Below are 22,753 nucleotides of genomic sequence, written 5' to 3' on the forward strand. Positions count from 1 at the left end.
CACCAGGACCCTAGCCCGGCCTCTTCCCTCCTGTAGGATGCTTCGTCCCCACCAAAGATGCGACCTATCACTGCGGTGTCTTCTGCGAACTTTAGGATGATGTTGTGGGAGGCGACACAGTCGTGGGTGAACAGGGTGTAGAGGATGGGACTGAGGACACATCCCTGTGGGGTGCCGATGTTCGTGATAATGCTGACTGAAGTCCTATTGCCAATCCTGACAGTCTGAGGTCTGCCAGTCAGAAAGTCCAGGAGCCAGTCACAGAGGGTGGGGTGCAGACCTAGTGTGGACAGTTTGTGGGTGAGTTTGTGGGGGACAACTCACTCCGAACACCCTTTCTCTGATTTTTGCTAATGCAAAAAGCTGTGTGGACATTCTGGTCGGAGGGGCAGCGGCCCTCTATGGGACCTGGAGAAAACACCAATGAGGGACAAGAGCGGGGTTCCTGCTTAAGTAACGACAGAGAGGGGCCCAGCCGCCGCTCTCGTCTATACATCTAGTGAATCTTTGCTCTCTAGCCAACAAAATGTATGAACTCCTTCTTGTCAACCACAGGGCTTTCAGATAGGCCCTTGACTTCTCACACTCCGCTGCTCTTTGCTTCACAGAGACTTGGCTCAGTGACAGAGCGGATGGCACACAAAAAACAAAACAAAAAAAGACACCCCCCACCCCAGATGGGAAGATGATGTTCCTCTGCATTTATGGCAATCTTTGTCTTTGTGTTGTAGGAAGAGAGAAAGCTGAGAGCCAGCCGTCATGGAAGGAAGGTGGGGTCTTCTCCTTGGCCTCATCATGGCAGCATGTTTAGACAAAAATGCTGCCCAGACAACAGGTGGGTACAATTATACAGCTATGACCTCACTTGCCGTATACCAGTGCAAAGAGGATCATGCTAACATGCCCCTGCTTCAGCCCTGTGAAACTATCTGTGCCACATGCAAGCACACACACATACTGGGCCACCCTGAGCAGATGTGTAGTTCAGTGTGTAAGGAGCACCATTAATAACCCTGTGCAAGACTGTTCATATCCTTTGGTTAAAGGTTACAGCCATTGATTTAGTATGTGTGTTACTGTGCACAAACCCTGTCCAGACACCAGCAGCACCAGTGAATGTGGTGTAATGTGTATGAGTCCAGACCTTGGTTCAGCTTATCACTCTGTGCTATAGACCTCCACTGTTGTCTACCAGCTATAATAGGTTGTCCCCTACTTGTGCCCCAGGTTCAGAGACAGACCCACTGCTGATCAGGGCTGCAGGGTGTAAAATGCATTTATTGCTTCAGACTACTCTTACTCTGTGATATTACTTTTAGCAGAATTATCTACACATTTAGACCAGTTTGGCCACTTTTTATGCCCAACATCAGTTTGGACTATGATTAACATTCTGAAAGTCTTTGTTTCTAACACTCCAAAGTATTTAGGGTAAAGAAAACATTTAAAGACAACTGTTAAGGTGAAAATGTTTATGCTACCAGGCACATGAATGTAAGGTTTGTGTAAGGTGAGATGTTGAACTGAGGAGACAAATGTTAAAGGAAAGATCAGTCTGATCAGCACTTTGTCGACTTTCTGTTTGCATCAACACTTTCTGAAGGAAATCCCCTCCAGCTATAAGCCACGCAACCTTCTTTCTATATTTTCCTCACACTTTTGCTTTCAAGAGCCCACCTGATGGTACAGCCAGTGCTTTGTAGAGCCCTGTTCCTGTGCAGAAACTGTCCTCATCCTGACAACCAGCTGCTGTCTTTTACCGTCTGGCTTGCAACGAGCAGCACATGTGTAAGTCACGCTGGCACTTTTCCACCTTTGGCTGGCATGCTTTCTAAGAATCAAGAACTGCTAGAGTAGTAAGAGCACTCTGTGACTTGTTATCTGCAAGACCTCTCCCTGACCTCACAATTTCCCCCACCAGTGTGCACTCAAGAGGCAGTAGCCGACATTGTCTTCTTGGTCGATGGCTCAGGGAGTATCGGCCCTGACAACTTTGAGCAGATCCGTCAGTTTCTGGTCAGGCTGGTCAACAGCTTCGACGTCAGGCCTGACCACGTCCGCATCGGCCTGGTCCAGTACAGCGCCACTCCGCACACAGAGTTCCTGCTTAGAACATATCAGAAGAAACAGGACATCCTCCAGTACATCAGCAAATTGCCTTACATGAATGGGGGGAGCACCTACACAGGGCAGGGCTTGGACTTCATGCTCAGAAACCTTTTTGTAGAAGCAGCTGGAAGCCGTGTTGGCCAGAATGTGCCTCAGATCGCTGTGGTGATCACTGATGGCCAATCGGATGATGACATCAAGTCCCATGCCCAGGATCTGAAGAATAAGGGAATTGTTTTGTACGCGATCGGTATCAAAAATGCAAATGAAGGCCAACTGAAAGATATGGCCAGTGAGCCGCACAGCCAGCATGTCTACAGTGTGTCAGACTTTGCAGCTCTGCAGGGAATTTCTCAGCGCGTCATCCAGACGCTGTGCACAACTGGCCAAGACCTTCAAGTGGCTCAAGGTAATGTGGCATCTTGTACAGTGATCTAAGTCTTGTTTCTTTGTAAGCAGCGGTAGAGCCAGCCATTGCTTACTGGTTGTTGTCCAGAGGAGTTTTGTTTCTCTAGAAGTTTAGTTTCCAAATAAAATTCACTCTTAAGAAAACTTTTTAAGCCCGTCTTGTCTCAGCCTTGACAATTGACAATCACAGTGTAATTTATTTAAATATTAACAGATACATTCTAGTAGCTTCTCTCGAACTTTAAGGTCAACTGCTTTTACCAAGGTCAAGAATAAACTTCACAGGTCAATATTTCATTCTCACTGCATCAAAGACTGTCAGTTCCATTCAGATATTGTAATTTCCTTAATGTTTGGGGGGATTTTTTTAGTTGTACTGTTTTATGATGTTCTGGCTACTTTTTTTTTTTTTAAACCTGGGTTTTGTTTTTGTAGAACATCATCAACACATTGTATATTCTTACAACAAGCTTGTTGCTCCAAGTCTGACTTTCTTCTCCTTCCTGTCCAGAGTGCATCAACGCCACCGTGGCTGACATCGTCTTCCTGGTCGATGGCTCCTTCAGCATTGGCGACAGTAACTTTCAGGAGGTCCGACAGTTGCTCCGAACCATCATCACAGGCCTCGACATTGGCCCTGACAAGGTTCGGATTGGCTTGGCACCATTCAGTTATGAACCGTACCAGGAGTTTCTGCTGAAGGATCAGCAATCCCTGCTGACTCAGGTGGACAGTTTTTCCTACCGAGGAGGAGGCACAGAAACGGGCAGAGCCATTGACTTCCTCTTGAAGAATTACTTCACAGAGCAGGCCGGGAGCAGAGCCAACCAACGAGTGCCTCAGATCGCTGTGATCATCACAGATGGGGGCTCGGAGGACGATGTGGTGGCACCAGCTCAGCGCCTGAGGCAGCAGGGAGTCATGGTGTTTGGCATTGGAGTGGGAGATGCCAACCTGAAGGAGCTGGCATCCATCACCAACCAGCCTACAAAACACTTCATGTTCACCACTGACAACTACCAGGCTCTGCTGGGGCTGACAGAGGGTCTGCTGCAAACTGTTTGCATGTCCATCAAGACTCAGAGGCAAGGTAAGGCAAAGGATTGTAGGAATAATAGAAACTCTTCCTATGGAGTTATTGATCTTCCTGTGAAACATAAGAATTAGAGGAAAACAACTACCCACACGTTTGTAGAAATGTACAGAAGTAACTTAACACCTAACTTGCTTTTACTTGGTGTTCTCCAGTTCTGACCCTGCAGCAGTGATATGGTGTTGTAAGTCCACTGCATCACTGTGGGATACAGGTGCAACAGACACAGCGTCAACAGTGGTGCAGAGCTGCAGTACACAGTTACTCTTTTTTCAGTCCAGGCTTTTAACAAGTCTTAATAGGCAGATGGCTGAATAAATAAAACACACAATTCACCATGTGTTATGTCTGAACACACTTTGAAACTTTCAACTATGCAGTAGTGTTAGCCAGCAGAAACTAAAAATAAGGAGCCTCATTTACTTTTATTTAAAGGGATCCTGCAAGAAAGTTAGTTTTAAAAGAAGAATTTTCAAGGGCTATATTTAAGATGAATGGTCAAAATCAAAGAAGCTGAAATAGCCTGACCTCTAGAATCTAGTAAGGGTCAAACTCCAAAAACACTGGATCCTCCAAACCCATTTTGTTACGGTAAACCGTGTGTTGAGTGGTTTTGGACCCAGTAATGATGCAGACTCGAACCCAGGATAGACAAGGAAAAACGTCTTTAATGCGTCGCAGAAAAAAACAAAACAAACAAAACAGAGCTGGCCTCTTCCGCTGATCTCGGGGCAGCTGGGCACACTGGATTGACTGGACCACTGTTTCCCGGGGTGTATGAGAGGCGTAGCTCGCTAAGTAAGAACAAAGAGTGAGAGTTTAAGAACACGCAGCAGGTGTGTATGGTACAGACTGCTTCTGGTAGTCACTCTGGGGACCTGAATAGCTGAGCGCGCCGCAGGCCCAGGGAGTAGTCCAGGGAGGGGGAGACTGGTGCCAGAGGTCCCGGGTCCGGTGTGTGGGTTCCCCAATGAGGCAGCGCTGGTAGCTGGGCGGTGCTGTCCCAGGATCGCTTGGGAGCTCTGCGAGGAGGAGCAATTCACACAACAAAACAAAAACAAAAGATGGCCAAAGCCAACCCAGAACGGGAAACGTAAAGTCCCCAGAAAAACAGTCCAAACCAAAGCAACCCTTTCTACTAGCAGGACAACATATGATAATCTGGCAACGAGGACGCACCGTCGACCCTATGTACTGCTCCGATGATTGAGAGCCTTGTCGCCTGGAACGCCCCCTCACCTGTGCGGGGGCGGAGCTGCTGGAACTACCTGTGCCTGCCACCGAGGAACAGGGGGCGGCCCGAGTCACGGACGTGACACATTTCCCATCATGCTATATCTCAAGTTTATAAAGCAGGCATTCAGTTATAAATGTTTAGTCTTCAAGCCCAATCTGAGATAACTCTGGCTCTGTGTACTGCACATAACAAGGTAACTGACTTGAGTAAAATCAACGTTCTTTGGAAGAATATATTTTTCCACATAACATTTCAAATGCTTTATTTGCAGACATAACACATGAAGGTTCTGAAGCGATTGGCCTCATTCTAGTGACGTTTTGATCATCAGCCAAAATATGCAACATTAAGAGGCAGAAGCTGTTTGAGAAAAGGGTCAAATGCTGTTTCAGCTATGCAAGTTAATGTGGGAACAGTCTGAGGTCTCTTTGTCTCCTCATTTAAGCTGTGGGGACATATAGGAAGTTCAGTTGTAGGCAGCCATGTAAGTCTGCTTTTTTGCAGTCTGCTTTTAAAATAATCCAAAACTATATCCAGAAAATGGTTTAATTTCAGATTTACCAGCTTTTGCAACCTGTGAGAAAACTGGCTAGTTCACTTACTAATGACCACAGTGGTCCATTCCTGCCAGGATACTAAAAGAGACTAAAGAGAGAGTGGTGATAAAAATGAAAGTTCTGGTAATCTGACTCAAGAATAATGAATCATTACCATGTAATTATTAGACATAAAGCAGAGTGTGAGTATGTAGAGATACAGTATGATTTACTCTATTATAATGAAGAGAAACACAAGCGTCCTCATTTCTAGCCATCTGTCCAATGCCTTACTGTTTATTTTTCTTTCAGCCTTGGCAAAAAGGTTTGCAGACATTTTCTTCCTGGTAGACAGTGGTGTGAGTGCATCAGACTTCGGGCAGGTCAGGAAAGTCCTCGAGGGACTGGTCAACCAACTTAACATCGAAACATCTGCCTACCGTCTTGGTTTGGCCCAGTATGGTCAAGACATTAAAGTGGAATTTCTTCTTAATGCTTACAAAACCAAAGAGGAGGTCCAGAATGCTGTTAAGAGTTTCCATCAGCGCCAACTGCAACCCAATGAGCCACGAAACCTGGGCAATGCCTTGGAGTACGCCAGCGCCAACTTTTTCACCAGTGAGGCAGGAAGCCGAGCAGACCAGGGCTACCAGCAGTACCTGGTTGTCCTAAGTGGCAAAGACTCAGATGATCCTGTGTATAAATCATCACGTCTGATCAAATCAGAAGGAATAACTGTGGTAGGGGTGAGCCTTGGTGCATCACTGAAGGAAATGCGTCTAGTAGCAACTCCACCGTATGTGTACCCCTCTGTCACCAACATCGTACCTCCACTGAAGGCCATCATCGAAAAAGAGGAAGAGCAGATCATTCTGACTGGAGGTGAAACAGTTTTAACAATACTATTATTATTAATTAGTCACTTGTGTGCACCTTTGAACATGCACTTTACAGCTGTTCAGTCACAGTCACCCCCTTTCCACATTACAGTGTATAAAGTCTCAGATATGGGAGCTCTCTCTTGCTGATAGATTGTTGTGTTAGCTTTGACTGTAGCTTGGTCACCCTCCACAGATGCATCACACATAGAGATCTAACATGTGCCTGAGATCTAAGGTGACGACACACCTGTCTGTCAGGAGGTGGTAAAATGGTGAACCTTTTTAGGACAGCACATCAGGCATGGGAGGCCTGGTGGACCCCTCTGTCCTGGTTTACTGTCCACTCTGCTGGACAGTAAACCAGGGGGCTAGATTTTTAGTAGTGCTAGATTTTTATCATTCACATCATCACTGTGCTGCTAGACTGGCCTCAGAATAAAGAGCTAAAGTCTGTCACAGTTCAGCAGTTTGTACAAGATGTCTCTGTCTGATAAGAAGGTCACAGTGTCAGATTAGAGAATTATAGACTCTCAAAAGGTTAATCCCACTTCTCTTATTTTATCATCCCACAATCCTCGCTCGACCTGGAAGTCATTCCAATCCGCCAGGATGAAGGACATCCCAAAGCTTGTATTTCTGCTCTGAGGAGTGAGGAGGCTGCGGGTGGGCTTAGTCATTGGTTGCCATTGGTTTGTAGAAGAAGGAGGCCAATCCAAAGTTGGGTTGAGTGGGCAGCAGCTGAAGGGGTCTACCAGCTGCTCCATTCCTGAAATATTGTCCTAAAATAATTGGTACGCAACAATGCATGTTTCTGTGCAGCCTCTTATAGGAAGACAGACACATGACAGGCCACACGTTGTGATACGTATGAACATCTGTCAGCAAGGCTTTGCTCAAAAAACAGAATATAACAGATTGTATAATGTATTCCCAATTGTTTATTTTGCAAGGTATTTGAATGGTGACTTGGAAATATGGGCCATACGCTTGTTTTACAGAGTGCAGAGCAGCCAAAATGGCAGACGTTGTGTTCATTGTTGATGGGTCTGACAGCATTGGAGCCACCAATTTCCAGCTGGTGCGCACTTTCCTGCACTCGATTGTGGGTGGCCTGGAAGTCAGCCCAAACAGAGTCAGAGTGGGCATCGTATTGTACAATGAAAAGCCCACAGCACAGGTCTTCCTCGACACCTTCGATGACAAGAATGAGTTGCTGAACTTCATTAAAATCCTGCCCTACCGTGGAGGGGGTCAGAACACTGGAGCTGCCCTAAGCTTCACCCGGAATAAGGTTTTCATCAAGGGAAGAGGAAGCAGGAAAAATAAAGGCATCCAGCAAGTGGCAATGGTGATAACGGACAGTGAATCCGAAGACGCAGTGGGTAAAGCAGCAGCTAATCTCCGTCGAGCTGGAGTCACCGTTTATGCTGTAGGAGTCAGAGATGCCAACCAGACCCAGCTGGAACAAATAGCATCTTATCCCCCCAATAAGCATGTGTACAATGTGGAAAGCTTTGTCAAGCTGAAAGCCCTGGATGACATCCTGCAGAAATCCCTCTGCCATAACATACTTCATTCTGCAATTGCAGTCAGCACAAGAAGAAGTGACATCAAAGAAGGTCTCGTTGTTTTAATGGTTGGCTCAGTTTACATGAATATCCACACTTTGCATAGACACTGCATAAATAGGTTTTCAGTCAAAGTTTAAAAAGTAGGTTGACAGTATTTACAGTATAGCATAGATTTAGTAAATTAATGTAAAGACAGGATACAGCCGATGCACTGGGAAAATAACTCATCTTGGCTTTTCCTTTCCCAGGCTGTGAGCAAACAGATGAAGCAGACATCTTCTTCCTGATTGATTCAGGAAGTATTTACCCCAATGACTTCCACGACATGAAGAAGTTCATGATTGAGTTTCTTCACACGTTCCGTATCGGGCCCCAGCATGTCCGTTTGGGGGTTGCAAAATACGCGGACTCACCAGACTTGGAATTTGATCTGACAACCTATTCAGATGCCTCAGCACTGGAGAATGCTGTGGAGAACATCAAACAACTAGGAGGTGGGATGGAGACAGGAAGAGCGCTGGAATTCATGGGCCCGCTCTTTGACAATGCAAAGGCCTCTCGTGGCCACAAAGTCCCGAAGTACCTGATAGTCATCACTGATGGGAAATCCTCCGATGAGGTCAAGGATCCTGCAGCAAAAGTGAGGGCGCAGGGTGTCACCATCTATGCCATCGGGGTGAAAGATGCTGATGAAGGTGAGCTGCAAGAGATTGCTGGTGACCCAAAGAGGACTTTCTTTGTCAATAACTTTGATGCCCTGAGGCCCATCAAGGACGACATCATCACAGACATCTGCTCGACAGATGGTAAGAAAAACTGAACTAGACTGGAGGTAAAAATGCATGTCTAGCATATCTTCTTTGTGGAAGTTAAGGGCAGCACCCACCAGCAGAATAAACCCCTTAACCCAATAGGCATTGTATCCCTTTATTGAACAACTGGTAGCAGAGAGTTGATGGAAGCACAATAGAGACTGACATGCGACAATGTTCCCTGGTTGGACACCAGCACAGATGTATCAGTTTATGGTGGACACCTGAACCTGTACAGTAGGTCATCAGGGAGACCTCTTTTCCATTGTCTTACATATAAGACTACACAGTGGTGGTGTCTTGACACATCACTGCAGACTGATGTGTCAGTGCATCAGACCCCTCTGCTGTCTTTTTGCCCAGCGGTAGGGCTCAACAGAGCTCCAGAAATGAAGCGGTTTTATCACATTTGTTCCCCAGCTACCAAACCTAGACTAATCCCTCTGTCTTCGAAATGTGGCTGGTGTGTGTTGTGCTCCACTTACCGCTGAAGGATGTTAGCATGGTTACACTGAGCATTTTTTGAAAATAGCATTGCCCCACAGCAAGAAAAGCAGACTCAGAGGAAGGCCACACTAACATGTCTGTACTGCTGTGTCCACAGCTTGCAAAGACATCCCAGGAGACCTCATTTTCTTGATTGACAGCTCTGGGAGTATCTATCCAGAAGACTATAAGAAAATGAAAGCCTTTATGAAATCTGTCATCAGCAAGTCTATCATCGGCAAGAATGAGTTGCACGTTGGTGTCATGCAGTTCACCACCATCCAACAGATAGAGTTCCCCCTCAACCACTACCACAGCAAGGAGGAAATGTCAAATGCCATCAATGCTATGCAGCAGATTGGTGGAGGCACGCTCACGGGCGAAGCCATCACACAGGTGTCAAAGTATTTTGATGTCGCCAGTGGAGGGCGTCCTGACCTGAGGCAGAGGCTGATAGTGATCACAGACGGGGAGGCCCAAGATGAGGTCAGGGGCCCTGCTCAGGTTCTGAGGGACAAGGGAGTGGTGGTCTATGCCATTGGAATGGTGGATGCCAACACCACCCAGCTGCTGGAGATCACTGGGTCACCAGACAGGATGTATCTTGAGAGGGACTTTGATGCTCTGAAGGACTTGGAGAGCCAGGTGGCCTTGGAGCTCTGTGATCCTGACAGAGGTAAGAGGAGACTATCCCAATGTACAGGACACCAGGACAATATTGGTATTGAACCCAGTGACGAATTGCATTAGAGATATGGTGCAAACTCTCAGGTTACCTACAACAAACCATGTCTGGATTATACTGTTCCACTAAAACCATTTTTTTCAGGAAACATAATCCTGAATCTTAATTGGTGGAAAATTTTTGAAATTTTGTTTAGTAGCTAACAAGACTGAACTTGTAAGTCAGACAGCTCTGAAGTTTTTCACAGTTGGCCCAGTTATTAAGTATCTTGAGTTATTGATTCATTATTATTGCATTATTAAATGCACTTGTAATTGGTTCAGACCCACTTGCTCTTTGCCCCTTTGTTTCCAACCAGAGTGTAAGAAGACAGAAAAAGCTGACATTATATTCCTGGTGGACGGCTCCATAAGCATAACCCTTCCCAAGTTCAGAAGCATGCAGAGGTTTATGTCGGCGATAGTGAACCAAACCACAGTTGGCGAGGACCTGACTCACTTTGGGGTCATTCTGTACTCCACCAACCCCAACTCTGTTTTTACTCTGAAAAAACATTACTCTAAACCAGAGGTTCTTAAAGCAATAGAAGCCCTGAAGTCCCCATATGGAGACACCTATACTGGCAGGGCTTTGACATACTCTATACAGTACTTTGACTTGAAATACGGTGGCCGGGCACAGGACCAGGTGCCTCAGATTCTCATGGTGATCACAGGTGGCGATGCCACCGACAGTTACAGTCTGGCTGCACCATCCAAGGCTTTACGAGACAAAGGGATCACCGTCTTCAGTATCGGAGTGGAAGGAGCCAACAAGACTCAGCTGCAGATCATGGCCAGTGGCGACACATCCAGAGTTTTTTATGTGGATAACTTCAATGCCTTGGAAACTCTGTACAAGAATATTACTCATGTCCTCTGCACTTCCACCAAACCAGGTAAGACACAGTGTGTTGGAGCACTTACCTACATCCTATCAGAGAATGTGGAAGGATTCATAGTGTCATAAAGATGGGCCCTATCTCCTGAACTCTCTTTAATTTAGTGATTTCGAGTCAGTTCACCCAAGACACAAAGCAGGACATTTCTTTTCATTTAAAACAGAAGTATCTATCTAGATATTTTTGCTAGTGACATTCAACTTTAACTTAAATTTTGCAAACCTCAGCCTTACTTTTTTTCTTGCGTATAGACTACTGTGAATAAAACAAATGTGCTTTGCAAGGATTTATACAGTAGATAAAGTTAAACAATAGTGCTACTCGATCTTGATTTGGAAATTGGAAAGTTGTGATTTTAGACAAAGGATTTTTCAAGTTATGTCTCAGTACAGGGGCTAGTCAGGGTTGAGAAATAAATGGACAAGTCAGATTACAGAGTTGGAGTTAGGTTGGAGTTAGTGTACCCCCTAACACTCCACTGAGTCAGTTCCCCAGAAATCAGCATTGGTCAACAGTAGAACACAGAGAATGCCTTCAACAACAGTGAACCTGAGTGTTGAAAGCTACCAAGAATAAATGAACATGAAGTACTGTATATTCACAGTGCAGCACCAGAGTTGTGAACGAATGTCTCCTTTTTGCCTTTGCAGCTTGTGAAAAACAGCAGGCTGACCTGGTCTTTCTGATCGATCAGTCTAGCAGCATCCAACCAAGCGACTATGACATCATGAAGAACTTCACAACAGAATTAGTGAGAAGCTTCGAAGTCAGTGAAGATTTGGTGCGGGTCGGACTTGCCCAGTTCAGTAGCACTTTTCAGGACCAGTTTTATCTGAACCAGTTCTACACAGAGGACAAAGTGACCAAGCACATCTTGGCCATGAACCAGCTCGGTGGAGGAACTAACATTGGACTGGCCCTGGATTCCATCAGGAAATATTTTGAGGCATACCGGGGTAGTCGCAGGTCCACTGGGATTTCCCAGAATCTGGTGCTGATCACAGACGGTGAGTCTCAGGATGACGTGGAGGACCCAGCTGACCATCTCAGGGCTCTGGGGATTGAGGTGTTTGCCATCGGCATTGGAGACGTCCACGATCTGGAGCTCCTGCAGATCACTGGCACCCCTGAGAGGCTCTTCACCGTGCAGAATTTTGGCAACTTGGAAAATATAAAGCAAAAGGTGGTTGACACCATCTGCGAATCCAAACGCCCCAGACAACCCGGCGGTAAGTCAACATACAACTGTGCCTTTCTCTCTGTGTTGTTCTAAAATGGTTTGAATCCTATTTGTCTGTTTTTTGTACACATTGATGAGTTCGCTTCTTCTGTTGTTCCTCTGAACTGTGGTGTTCTCAGGGATCCATCCTTGGGCCAGTCCTCTTTTCTTTGTATTTACTTCTCCTTGGATCGATTTTTATGAAATATGGGTTGTCTTTTCACTGTTATGCAGATGATATTCAAATTTATCTGCCACTGAATATCAAGAAGAGCAACTCATTACAGACCTTGATGGATTGCCTAAGAGACATTAAAGCACGGTTATCACATTATTTCTTACATATTAATGAAAGTAAGACAGAATGTGTTTTAATTGGTAACTCTGGTGTCACTAATTCTGATATTCCTAGCTCTTTGGCCTCTTACCTGAGGCCTCATGAAGAATCTTGGGGTTGTATTTGATAGTGCTCTTAAGGTGGACAAACAGATACAATCTGTGGTCAAAGCCAGCTTTTTTCATTTGAGACTTCTGGCTAAGGTTAAACACTTTCTTTTAGTGACTTTGAAAAGGCAATTCATGCCTTTATTAACTCTAGACTTGATTATTGTAACACACTGTATACTGGCATTTCTCAAGCCTTAATGTCCCAGCTCCAGTTGGTCCAAAATGCAGCGGCTCGTCTTTTGACTAATACATGGTGTCATGAGCATATAACTCCAGTTCTTGCCTCACTCCATTGGCTTCCTGTTCGTTTTAGAATTGATTTTAAATTGTTGATGTTCGTCTATAGGGCTGTACATGGTCTGGCAACATTGTATATCTCTGAGCTTGTACATTTTTATGCACCAGAAAGGACACTTAGGTCTTCGAACCAGTTGTTCCTGGAAGTACCAAAGTCCAGACTGAAACATTGGGGAGACCGAGCTTTTTCGGTTCAGGCTCCTATACTGTGGAAATGTCTGCCACGGGATATTAGATCTGCTCTGAACCTGACTGTTTTTAGATCACTTGTTAAAACCCATTTGTATTCACTGGCTTTTAACAACTTCACTGGTTGATGTATTTGTTTTGATTATGCATTTTTGCTGTAATTTTTTTGTGTAGATGTGTTTTATCTGGTTTTATTTATTTTTATGTTTTACCGGACAGCACCTTGTAACATAGGTTGTACATTTAGAAAGGTGCTATATTAATAAATTTTGCTTGCTTGCTTGCTTCCCATCCTGCCCACCTGTTTTCATCTATGGCTGCCAAAGGTAAAGCACATATTTTCCTTTGCTGCAGATTGCACCATTGATATCGCCATGGGATTCGACATTTCTCAAAGAACTGGCGCTCCTGGTGAGGTGCTGGTCAGTGGACACCCCAAGCTCCAGTCCTTCCTGCCAGAAATTGCCCATTATATTTCCTCAGTACAAGGCCTGTGCTGCGTCGACCCCCCACCGGTGAAGACCAGCATTGCCTACCTAGTGGTGGGCAGCGGTGGACACATCCTGGATGACTTCAACTTTGAGGTCTACAGTGAGGAAGTATTGAAGAAGGTCATGACCCTGAAATTGGAGGAGCCCACATATTTCAACAGTTCCATGCTAAAGTCCTTCGAACAGAAGTTCAGCACCCAGTCCAATGCTGGTGTGAAGGTGAGTTTTACATATGTATACACCACTCTGCCATTGTATGGTGCTGACCTCTCAGTCTAAGACACGGTTTGTGAAGGTGAGTGTTTGTTTAAATGTGAGCTGGAACTGGTGTGAGAATTTGCTGGTACTACATACTGTAAAATGTTTGCTGGAAGACATCCAATCTAATGCAATTCAGGCAGTTTCAGGAAGATAACACCAAGCAAACCAAAGGCAAAAATCTTCAGAGATTAGAGTAAGATGTTCCAGCCATTGTTCCACTTCTCACTGGTCTACAAATGAAGAGAAAGTAACACTGAAATAAAGGCATTTTGTTTTTACAAGAGGAAGCAGACTCGGCATAGAATCTGCTCAACAGTTCCTTCTCACACTGGGTTATTGCACCAACACAGCAATAAAGACAAGGTCGTGACAAGCGGTGTGTACATTGTAACTCTTAGTTATTTTAGTGTTGATTTAATCTGGATATGGGTGTTTATTTGCAAACCTGTCAAAATAAAGTGATGAGATGTAGTTTTCTTATCAAGTACTTTAAAAGTCTAACACGTGACCGACATCCATTAGGTGCTGGTGATCTTCTCAGATGGAATCGACGATGATGTGATGGAACTGAAGCGGGAGTCTGAGCTGCTGCAACAGTCTGGTAAAACTCTGTTACACAGTGACCTTGATCTTAAATCCAACATTTTAGTTTAGGAGTGCTTTATGGCCACACCTGATCGAGCTGTTTACAGGCAAATCATATAAGTTTGTAACTTTGTTTGTTGTATTGTCTGCAGGGGTCAGCGCTCTGCTGACTGTGGCTCTGGAGGGGGCGCGCGACCCCTCTCAGCTGCAGATGGTGGAGTTCGGTCGAGGGTTTGGCTACAAGCTTCCTCTGAGCATCGGCATGCCGGGCATCGGCAGCACCATCCTCAAACAGATTGTAAGTTGTTTTTGTTGATAGTCGCCAGAATTCTGCCTGCATGTGTCACATGTTCCCACATGTGACACATTTACTGTCCCACACACCCAACTCTAACTGCACAGCCCTTCGCACTAAAGTGACAATTTCATGACATACCTGAAAACAGGTTAATTTGTTTTTGAAGCAAGTGACATTCTGTTACTTTGTACATCTCTGAAGTCTGTGGGTCCACCAGCTCCGTCTGCCTCGTGATGAGCAGCTCAGATCTCGGATGAAGTGATGGATGGGGAGATTCTTTTCTCAGCTTGATGAGATCACACAAAAGGCTTTTGTGTCCTGGCATGTCCAGGAATGGGTACGAGACAAAACGCCTCAGGGGAGTGTCGACTGGAGAAAGTACACAAATTATTCACCACGTCATGGAGCAGCCTTTGGCAGAAGCTAAAACACGACAGGGACCCAGTAAATATCAGGGGGCTTAATGGAGCGCTGCCTTGTTTTTAAGAAGCACTCGGAGACTGTGGCTTATCAATAAATATACTCATTACATTAAAGTTAGAAGAAGAAAAACAAGTCTTTGTTCAGGTTTTAACATATTTAGGTTTTTATCCAGATGATAGTTTGTCATGAAAAAGAAAACAAAAGATTAAAACAAATTTGGTAACAGGGAAAACAATAAAGCCCACCAATTCTTTTATTAAAAGCTTGAATAAGGGAACAAAGAAATATAATATGAAATGTCTAATATGAAATATCAGCCATTTTATCATACACATGCAAAAAAGAGAAAACCCTCACACAAATGCTTACGTCAGTCTTTTCCTCTGAACCTGAAGAAGAGTCACTTCAGCTCAGAACATTGTATTTGTCAGCGTGGAACAGAGAAATATATTTCTAAAGGGAGCTATGTCAATGCCCACAGACCTCTGGCCACATGAAAATTCACATGTAGACCAAATAAATGAGTTATTTTTAACTGATTTTGCCATCTGTTTTCTGCTGCTCATCATCTAGGTCCTGTTCAGTGGTTAATTGTTGTTAAAGGTAAAACACTGACAAAGTGTGGCATAAATATCAATCAGTTCATGCACTCAGTAAGTACAGTTATTTACTAAGTGCCTGAAAAGTCAGGATGCCCCTGTAGGTTTCTATTTGTTATCCTTTGGGACCATGAATCAGTGATTAAATTGCATTCGCTGTAGTACAGTATTACAAACGATCCTGTACATGTATATTTCACTGGTTAGTGAGCAGACAGGTGTAATATTCTACTGGTTCTCCAGCCACGAAACTTTTGAAATAAGCTGCAAAGAAATCAGAGAAATCAACCTTGTTTTTGGTTCATTCGTTTCACCTCTGTCTCTGTGCAGGACTCAGTGTCGGACAGGGAGTGCTGCCAAGTCATGTGCAGATGTTCGGGACATGAAGGAAACCGTGGCTTTCAGGGCCCTTCGGGGTCAAAGGTGACTGCAATATGCTCCTTTAAACTTTAGCCAAACTGTAGACATGGTGTCCAAGACATGGTGAAATGTGTGGGTACGGGCTGAGAGCAAACAGTCCGGGACCTCAGACTGACCTGGTTCCACTGCTGGTGTTTCAGAGTAAAACAGGACGTGCTTCACTTTCTCCACGCATTCCAAAGTCAATGTTAAAAGTATACTGTTACACAGATGACAGTTTTTGTCAAGGCAGAGGGGTAGAAGTAGTACTCAGAGCACTTACTCAAAGTGCCAGTACCAATTATGTAAAAACACTGTTAAAAGTTAAAGTCCTTTATTCAAAATCGTAGGGGCAGGAAATCTACTTGAAATTTCAGCAGTAAAAGTACTGCTTGTGCAGTAAAATGTCTCCTGTGAGTCTGTCTGACATTATTAGATCAACCTAGGGGTTGGGCCCCTCTTAAGGGCCGCCAGGTAAATCTGAAGTGGCATCAGAAGATTCAGATTCACTCATTTGTTTCTAGTTTTTAGACTTTTCTCAAACTGATGGTTTTATGAAATGTGGACCTCACTTACTGCAATGAAACCATGTGAGAATTTAGAAGGAAACATTTTAAATCTGGAAAGTAATTACATTTGCCACAAACAGTACAGTACAAAGTGTAGTATTTCTCTCACAAAATGCTGTGAATAAAGTAGCTCCAGTGGTACCTCAGAACTGCACTTAAACACAGTACTTGAGTAAATGTACTCAGTTACTTTCCACCACTAACCTTGAAAGTTGGAAGGCGTGACGCTCGTGTTCCTTGGTTAATTTAAGTTGTGACAATTCACAACTCTTGAAGTTGTATGATTGTGAAAGGCTAAACATTTTAAACAAATATCTCCTGAGTAATCAATGTGTAATATTAGCAGGCATAAATAATTAGTAGTTGCCATTCATGTTCATGTCCGCGGATTCTTCAAAATGTGAAAATAAATCAGTTGACACAAAAAAGACAAAGCTGGTGTGCTGCAGCCAGGCCCCATGTCCTGCTGCCATATTACATGTTCTGTTAGCTTTATGCCCTTGAGGTGAGCGGTAGAGTAAGGTGTTATATCATCAAGAAAGGTTAGTAATTAGGTAAAAGGACAGAGTGGGCGTTACATAAAAATATTATACTTAAGCAAAGATCTTCAGGTGTAGGATGAAGTTGGAAACCCCAAAGAGTAAAGTTCTGACCGTCTCCTCCTAAAGTTTCTGCCTCTGAAATGTGTTTTTTTCCAACAGGGTCTGCCTGGACAGAAAGGTTACCCTGGCTTCCCAGGAGAGGAGGGAGTCGCTGTGAGTGCTGCTGCTTTCATTTTAACCTTATTTACTCAATCATTTAGTATCTCACCAAGTAACAGTGAACCAAAGGGCTGCTGCACATTGAAGGCCACATCTGTTATGTGTGAGTGTGGTGTGGACCCCAGATGCAGGCAGAGACCAGGAGGAGTGGGAGCTAAAGAAAGTAGTTTAATGAACAAAAACACAGGTAATGCTGGGTGGCAAGAAGACGAACAGGCTCCAGGTAGGCAGGGAGTGCAGGAGGAATCCAGGGAGGAACCAGGAGGAGACCAGAGGGGACCAGGAGGAGACCAGGAGGAGACCAGAGGGGACCAGGAGGAACGAGCAGAAGAGCCGGCACCAGGAGGAACGAGCAGAAGAGCCAGCACCAGGAGGAACAAGCAGGAGAGCCGGCACCAGGAGGGAGACAGGAACCAGAGGACGAGCTGGAGGGCCGGCACCAGGGGGGACACAGGAACCAGAGGACGAGCAGGAGGGCCGGCACCAGGGGGGACACAGGAACCAGAGGATGAGCAGGAGGGCCGGCCCCAGGGGGGGCGCAGGCACCAGAGGAGGGGCCGGAGCTGGAGGGCCGGCACCAGGGGGGACACAGGAACCAGAGGACGAGCTGGAGGGCCGGCACCAGGGGGGGACACAGGAACCAGAGGACGAGCAGGAGGGCCGGCCGAAGGATAGCGGAGACAGTACGGTTGGGCAAGGAAACACTAACTGTCGAGTAGGCAATCCAGCAATAGCAGATGAGCAGGCAACCTAAACATAAAACGGCGAAGGTTGCAGACTGACCGGGCGCAGAGTAAGCGGGGCTGCAGAGTTGCAGAAAACAGGAACCGGTAGAAACGAATGGGACACGGAGTCGAACCAACAGCAAGCTCAGGACACGAACACACCATGCTATGAGTAACGTAGCGTAAACGTATGAACCAGCAAAGAGGAGGCGGAAGAACAGGGCATATATATGTGTGACGGGACCGGGAGACAACGAGCAGCAGGTGGGTGAAATGATGGCTAATTGTGACGGAACAGCGGGGAACAGAACCGGGAGGAATTGAGTAGCAGGTGAATGACATGGTGCCTGATGACGGCGACAGAGTTGCGGGGAGAGAACAAATAAATAGAAACATAAATCTGGGAACCACAGTGATGTGAAACCGTAACAATATCATGGTAAACTACATAAGAAAACTCCATACACTTTGATAAAGAACACATCCTGGAGCTGCAGGAGTCACAGTCTAGCCAGTAGATGTTGAGATGGTTTAGTTAAAAGTGAAGAGGTGAACTCTGTGGTGGTGCTGGAGGAAAGGTCTGAGCATCGAGAGTCAGTCAGATTTATTGTCCCAGAATTACAGTAGAAATGTCTGTAAGCCTTAGGCGGGTAGAGACTGTGACGTCTCTGTAAATGTATCAGGGTTTTGTTATTGTCTGACAGAAAAAGGAAAAATGTTTCTAAAGGACAATGTAAAACAGCTGAACTTTATTATGGGAAAACAAAAAGCTCACCAGGAAAAAACAGCCAAAATGAGAGACAAAACAAGCACAAAGAGGTTCAGAAATGGCTGTAAGGAGCTGCAAAATATGCTCCAGGAGATGCAAAGCAACCGCAGAGGTTGAACCCGGGGGTCCACTGTGTCATAGTACATCCATGGTTGGGTCTCAGTGGTGATGTCACTGATCACTCTCTCTGTGTCCTGCAGGGCCAGCGGGGCCATCCCGGACCGAATGGACTTCAGGGTGTCCAGGGCTGCGCTGGGCTCAGAGGACACAGGGTACAATACTGTGTTATACTACTGAGCTCCACTTATTCATTGGGTGATTAGTAGTAATGCATATGATGCAACAGAAGCAGCTGCTCTGTGCCAGATGTTGCCGATGTGTCTGATTGCTGCTTTGTATGTGTGCAGGGCGCCCGAGGCCTCCGGGGGAACAGGGTGAGTGACTCAGGCCTGCTGGATCATAAAGTCCACTAAGCCAGGAAGTAACGTGATGTGCTGAGGAATGTTGGGACAAATATTCAAGTCCAGATAGAGTCAAGTTAGAAGAGCCAGAGAGAAAAGTTGATTCTCTTTCAATATTGCAGGGTGGAAATGGAGAAGACGGGCTGGATGGAGTCAATGGAGAACAGGTACACACTCCAGCAGCCACACATCTGTCATACAGAAAATCATTAGTCAGTACTTCAGGCAACTCGGTAATGTCAGACGTTTTCTCGCTGTGAGGCGGATTTGTGAAAGTGTTCTGAAAATGAACAGGAGGTTGTTGTGGGTTGGTTTCTTACCAACAGGATTGCATCCTTTACTCAAGTAAAAGTAGGAATACCACTTTGTAAAAGTACTCGGTTACAAGTGAAAGTCCTGCATTTAATATGTTGCTAAAGTAAAGGTACAAAAGTATTGACACTAAAACATACTTGAAGTAGCCAAAGTAACAGTAATCATTCGGCAGAATGGCCCATTTCACATTAATGTCCGTGATACTATTGGATTATTGGTGAATTTTCCACCGAGGATCAATAGAGTCTGATAATTCTACTGTGTTTGGTTTGAGTCATCAAGTTAGTAGATACATGTAGTGCAGTAAAAAGTACACAGTTTGTCACTGTTATAACATGTCTGAGGTAACAGGACATGGAAATACGTGATAGTTGTTTTGAGTATCACAGTAGTTGTTTGTACCTACATGGGCACACTGCAGACCGGAGCTGCTAGTAGTTAACTCAGCGTCCACGCCATGGTGATAATTTGACTATGTATAAACAGACTAAAATGACATGAAGTGTAGAGCAGGATCAGCTGCCAGGCAGAAATAAGATAAACAGTAAGAGGAGTGACAGATCGATGAACGTGGTGATGGAGGAGGGTGCTGGGGCAGTTGTCCCAGTTTGGCCTGAGCGGGGGGCCCCGCAGCGTCAGACTGTCACAGCAGAGAGGTGTCTGTCTCAGACGTAGGAACTAAACATTAGATTAGCAAAATCAAATGATGCTGCCTGAAGGAACAGTAGCTCTGTGTTTTTGTGTTTGTTATGGAGGAAATGAGCGGGTTTGTTCAGGAAAGGTGGTGGTGGGGCTCTCATGGTGCTGAGCTATGTGTGTGTGTGTTTGCAGGGAGTGACGGGAGAAGGTGGACGTCGAGGAGAGAGAGGAAGCCCAGGAAACCCAGTAACTAAAACCCTGTTTCTACTTCTTCTTATCAATATCTGATCAATGCCTGTGTCTGTCTCTGCATTTGTCAGACCAGACGATCCAACACCGCTTCATTCAGCTCAGGTTTAATCACATTCATCTATTAACATGACAGGAATGGATTATTCAGCACATTTAAAGAGATGGTGCAAGATTAAAGTAAAATATATTTTTAATTGTATTATTGCTGATACTTAGCCTGTGTTGTTAGCACATCAACTTTATAGTTATAGCTAATGAATAATAACATTTACATTATGATTAAATTAATAAAATTAAAAAAATTTAGCAGAACTTCTTTTCTAGAATTACGTCATATTTACATTAAACCCATTTAAATGTTTATGGCAGAAGCTGAAATACAGATGTTTGCTGCTCAGTATTGGTGATACATTCAGATCAAATTAACACTTGACACCTTTTTAAATGATAAATAAATCAAATACATTATGTATTTAATTAGTTTTATTCTGTTTTATTGTTAGTACTTATTTGTTAGGCAGTCGGGCTATTGTTGTTTTGACCTGTTTGCGGAGGTCCCCTCTAGTTGAAGAAGCGTTACATTGGGAGTGGAGCTCGGAGGCGGTGACCTCTAGCCTCCGGCTGGTTGACTGACAGGTTGAACTGTTGTCCTCAGGGTATCCCAGGGATCAGAGGGGAGGCAGGTCCAAAAGGACACCAAGGACTGAGGGGAGATCCGGTGAGTGCCCAGAACAGTCCTCAGCGTCTCAGGTGGAGCAGAAACACACGTTAAAGTGATGTCATAATAGATTTGAGTCTTTAAGGTGTTTCTCCACCTCTTTGTCTCACATTTCATCAGACAAAACCCTTCACAAAACAGATTCCAAAGCATTTCAGAGACTGAGTGTTGAAACAAAGCTCAGGCTTTTCTCAGGATTCAATTATCCAGGATACCAGGGTGGTAGCAGAACTTCCCAGCTCCAACAGCCTCCACCAGTCAGAGGGGAGTCTGTTCCCATCAGGTAGTCGACTTACTGCTGTCTCCCTCCCAACTTTGTAGGACCTGACTCTTAGCTGGACCCTCTGGCTGCTTTAGGTTCTTAGCTCTGTGCTGCTCTCTTGACACAGCAGCAAGTCATCTTGTCTCAGCAGCACATACAGCCTGGCCTCTTAACACAGTCAGATGATCAGAGCAGCAGACCCTGAGAGCCTCACGCTGGCACACCAGTAAACACTCATGTCTGGATTGGTCTAATTAAAGGAGAAAGGTCTGAGTCAGTCGTGTGTTTCCTCATAAGGTCTGAGCTCTGGTTAAAAGCTAAACACAGCCAAATCTATTTATAAACACTCTAGGGTGACAGCAAAACATCTGTCCATGTTTGTTGGCAGCATTCTAACCTGAAACCCTCCACAAACCTCATATCAATAGAAAACATCTGGACACTCTGCTCGGGCTTCAGCAAGTGATGACTCTATGTGTCAGGGCTGACCAAGTTAAGACTGACCTTGTGTTTCATCTGACAGGGCGATCCAGGTGCTGACAACACCATCCCAGGACTCAAAGGAGAGCCCGGCCACCCAGGCTTACTGGTAAGGCACGCTGGAATTAGTACTATGATGCAGCAGAGCTGAAGGTCCCAGCAGCTGTCCATTAGTCCCAGTGTCGGGTCAGCTGAAGTGTTTTTTAACCTTTAAGTAACCAGATACAGCTCACTGAGGTTGAACTGTGTGGGAACAGGAAATGTTCTGGATGGAGGATGTGTGACAGGACAGAGACAGGTTTCCGACGAACAACCCACATTTCACTGTGGAGCCCTGCTGTTCTGCTTTTGTTTCTAACAAAACCACTCTAAGTTCTGTTGTTTCTCTCTCTGGGTTTGGAAACAGGCTGTGTGTTTTCAGTACTTCCTATTTGCAGTACTTTTGTTGAATTTCAAAATGAAACTGAAAGCCATGAAAATACAGCTGTGAATCAGTTCAGAATCAAGGGTGCGGTGTTTTGCTCCTAATGCCAGCGAGTCTTGTGTTTCTGTATTCAGGCATGTTGAGGTTTTCACAAGATGGAAATGTCTTTAAAACTCAATCATAATTATTTACTATGGGGTTATGTGCTTCACTGCTGTAACATCCAGGTTTGGAATTGTTGCACTTTAATCTGTTGTGAGATATTTTGCCAAACTATTCATTATCACTCTTGTGAAATGTGCTGTATTAAACTCGACAGGGTGCACCCGGAGAGGACGGGCGGCCAGGTGAGAGTGGAGTCATCGGAAACCCGGTGAGTGTGCAGCGCTGCCAACTCTGCTGACACTTGCTT

At 45.0% G+C, this 22,753-nt stretch overlaps 1 protein-coding gene across 1 annotated transcript in view; it reads left to right on the top strand.

The window, feature by feature from the left end:
• The first annotated feature begins 3,256 nt into the window (after positions 1-3,256).
• The window catches only part of LOC109970073 (collagen alpha-6(VI) chain-like), a 32,717-nt gene continuing 13,220 nt past the window's right edge, over positions 3,257-22,753 (top strand). The window contains 19 exon segments of the mRNA XM_020617393.1: positions 3,257-3,607; positions 5,696-6,265; positions 7,263-7,883; positions 8,084-8,641; positions 9,252-9,809; positions 10,177-10,755; positions 11,409-11,987; positions 13,265-13,620; positions 14,185-14,263; positions 14,400-14,545; positions 15,898-15,990; positions 17,237-17,290; positions 18,991-19,062; positions 19,198-19,224; positions 19,374-19,418; positions 20,398-20,451; positions 21,113-21,175; positions 21,961-22,026; positions 22,661-22,714. Of these exon segments, the coding sequence (XP_020473049.1) occupies positions 3,439-3,607; positions 5,696-6,265; positions 7,263-7,883; positions 8,084-8,641; positions 9,252-9,809; positions 10,177-10,755; positions 11,409-11,987; positions 13,265-13,620; positions 14,185-14,263; positions 14,400-14,545; positions 15,898-15,990; positions 17,237-17,290; positions 18,991-19,062; positions 19,198-19,224; positions 19,374-19,418; positions 20,398-20,451; positions 21,113-21,175; positions 21,961-22,026; positions 22,661-22,714 (4,743 nt within the window). The 5' untranslated portion in view covers positions 3,257-3,438.

Source organism: Monopterus albus, unplaced genomic scaffold (assembly GCF_001952655.1).
Source record: "Monopterus albus unplaced genomic scaffold, M_albus_1.0 scaffold189.1, whole genome shotgun sequence".
NCBI lineage: Eukaryota > Metazoa > Chordata > Actinopteri > Synbranchiformes > Synbranchidae > Monopterus > Monopterus albus.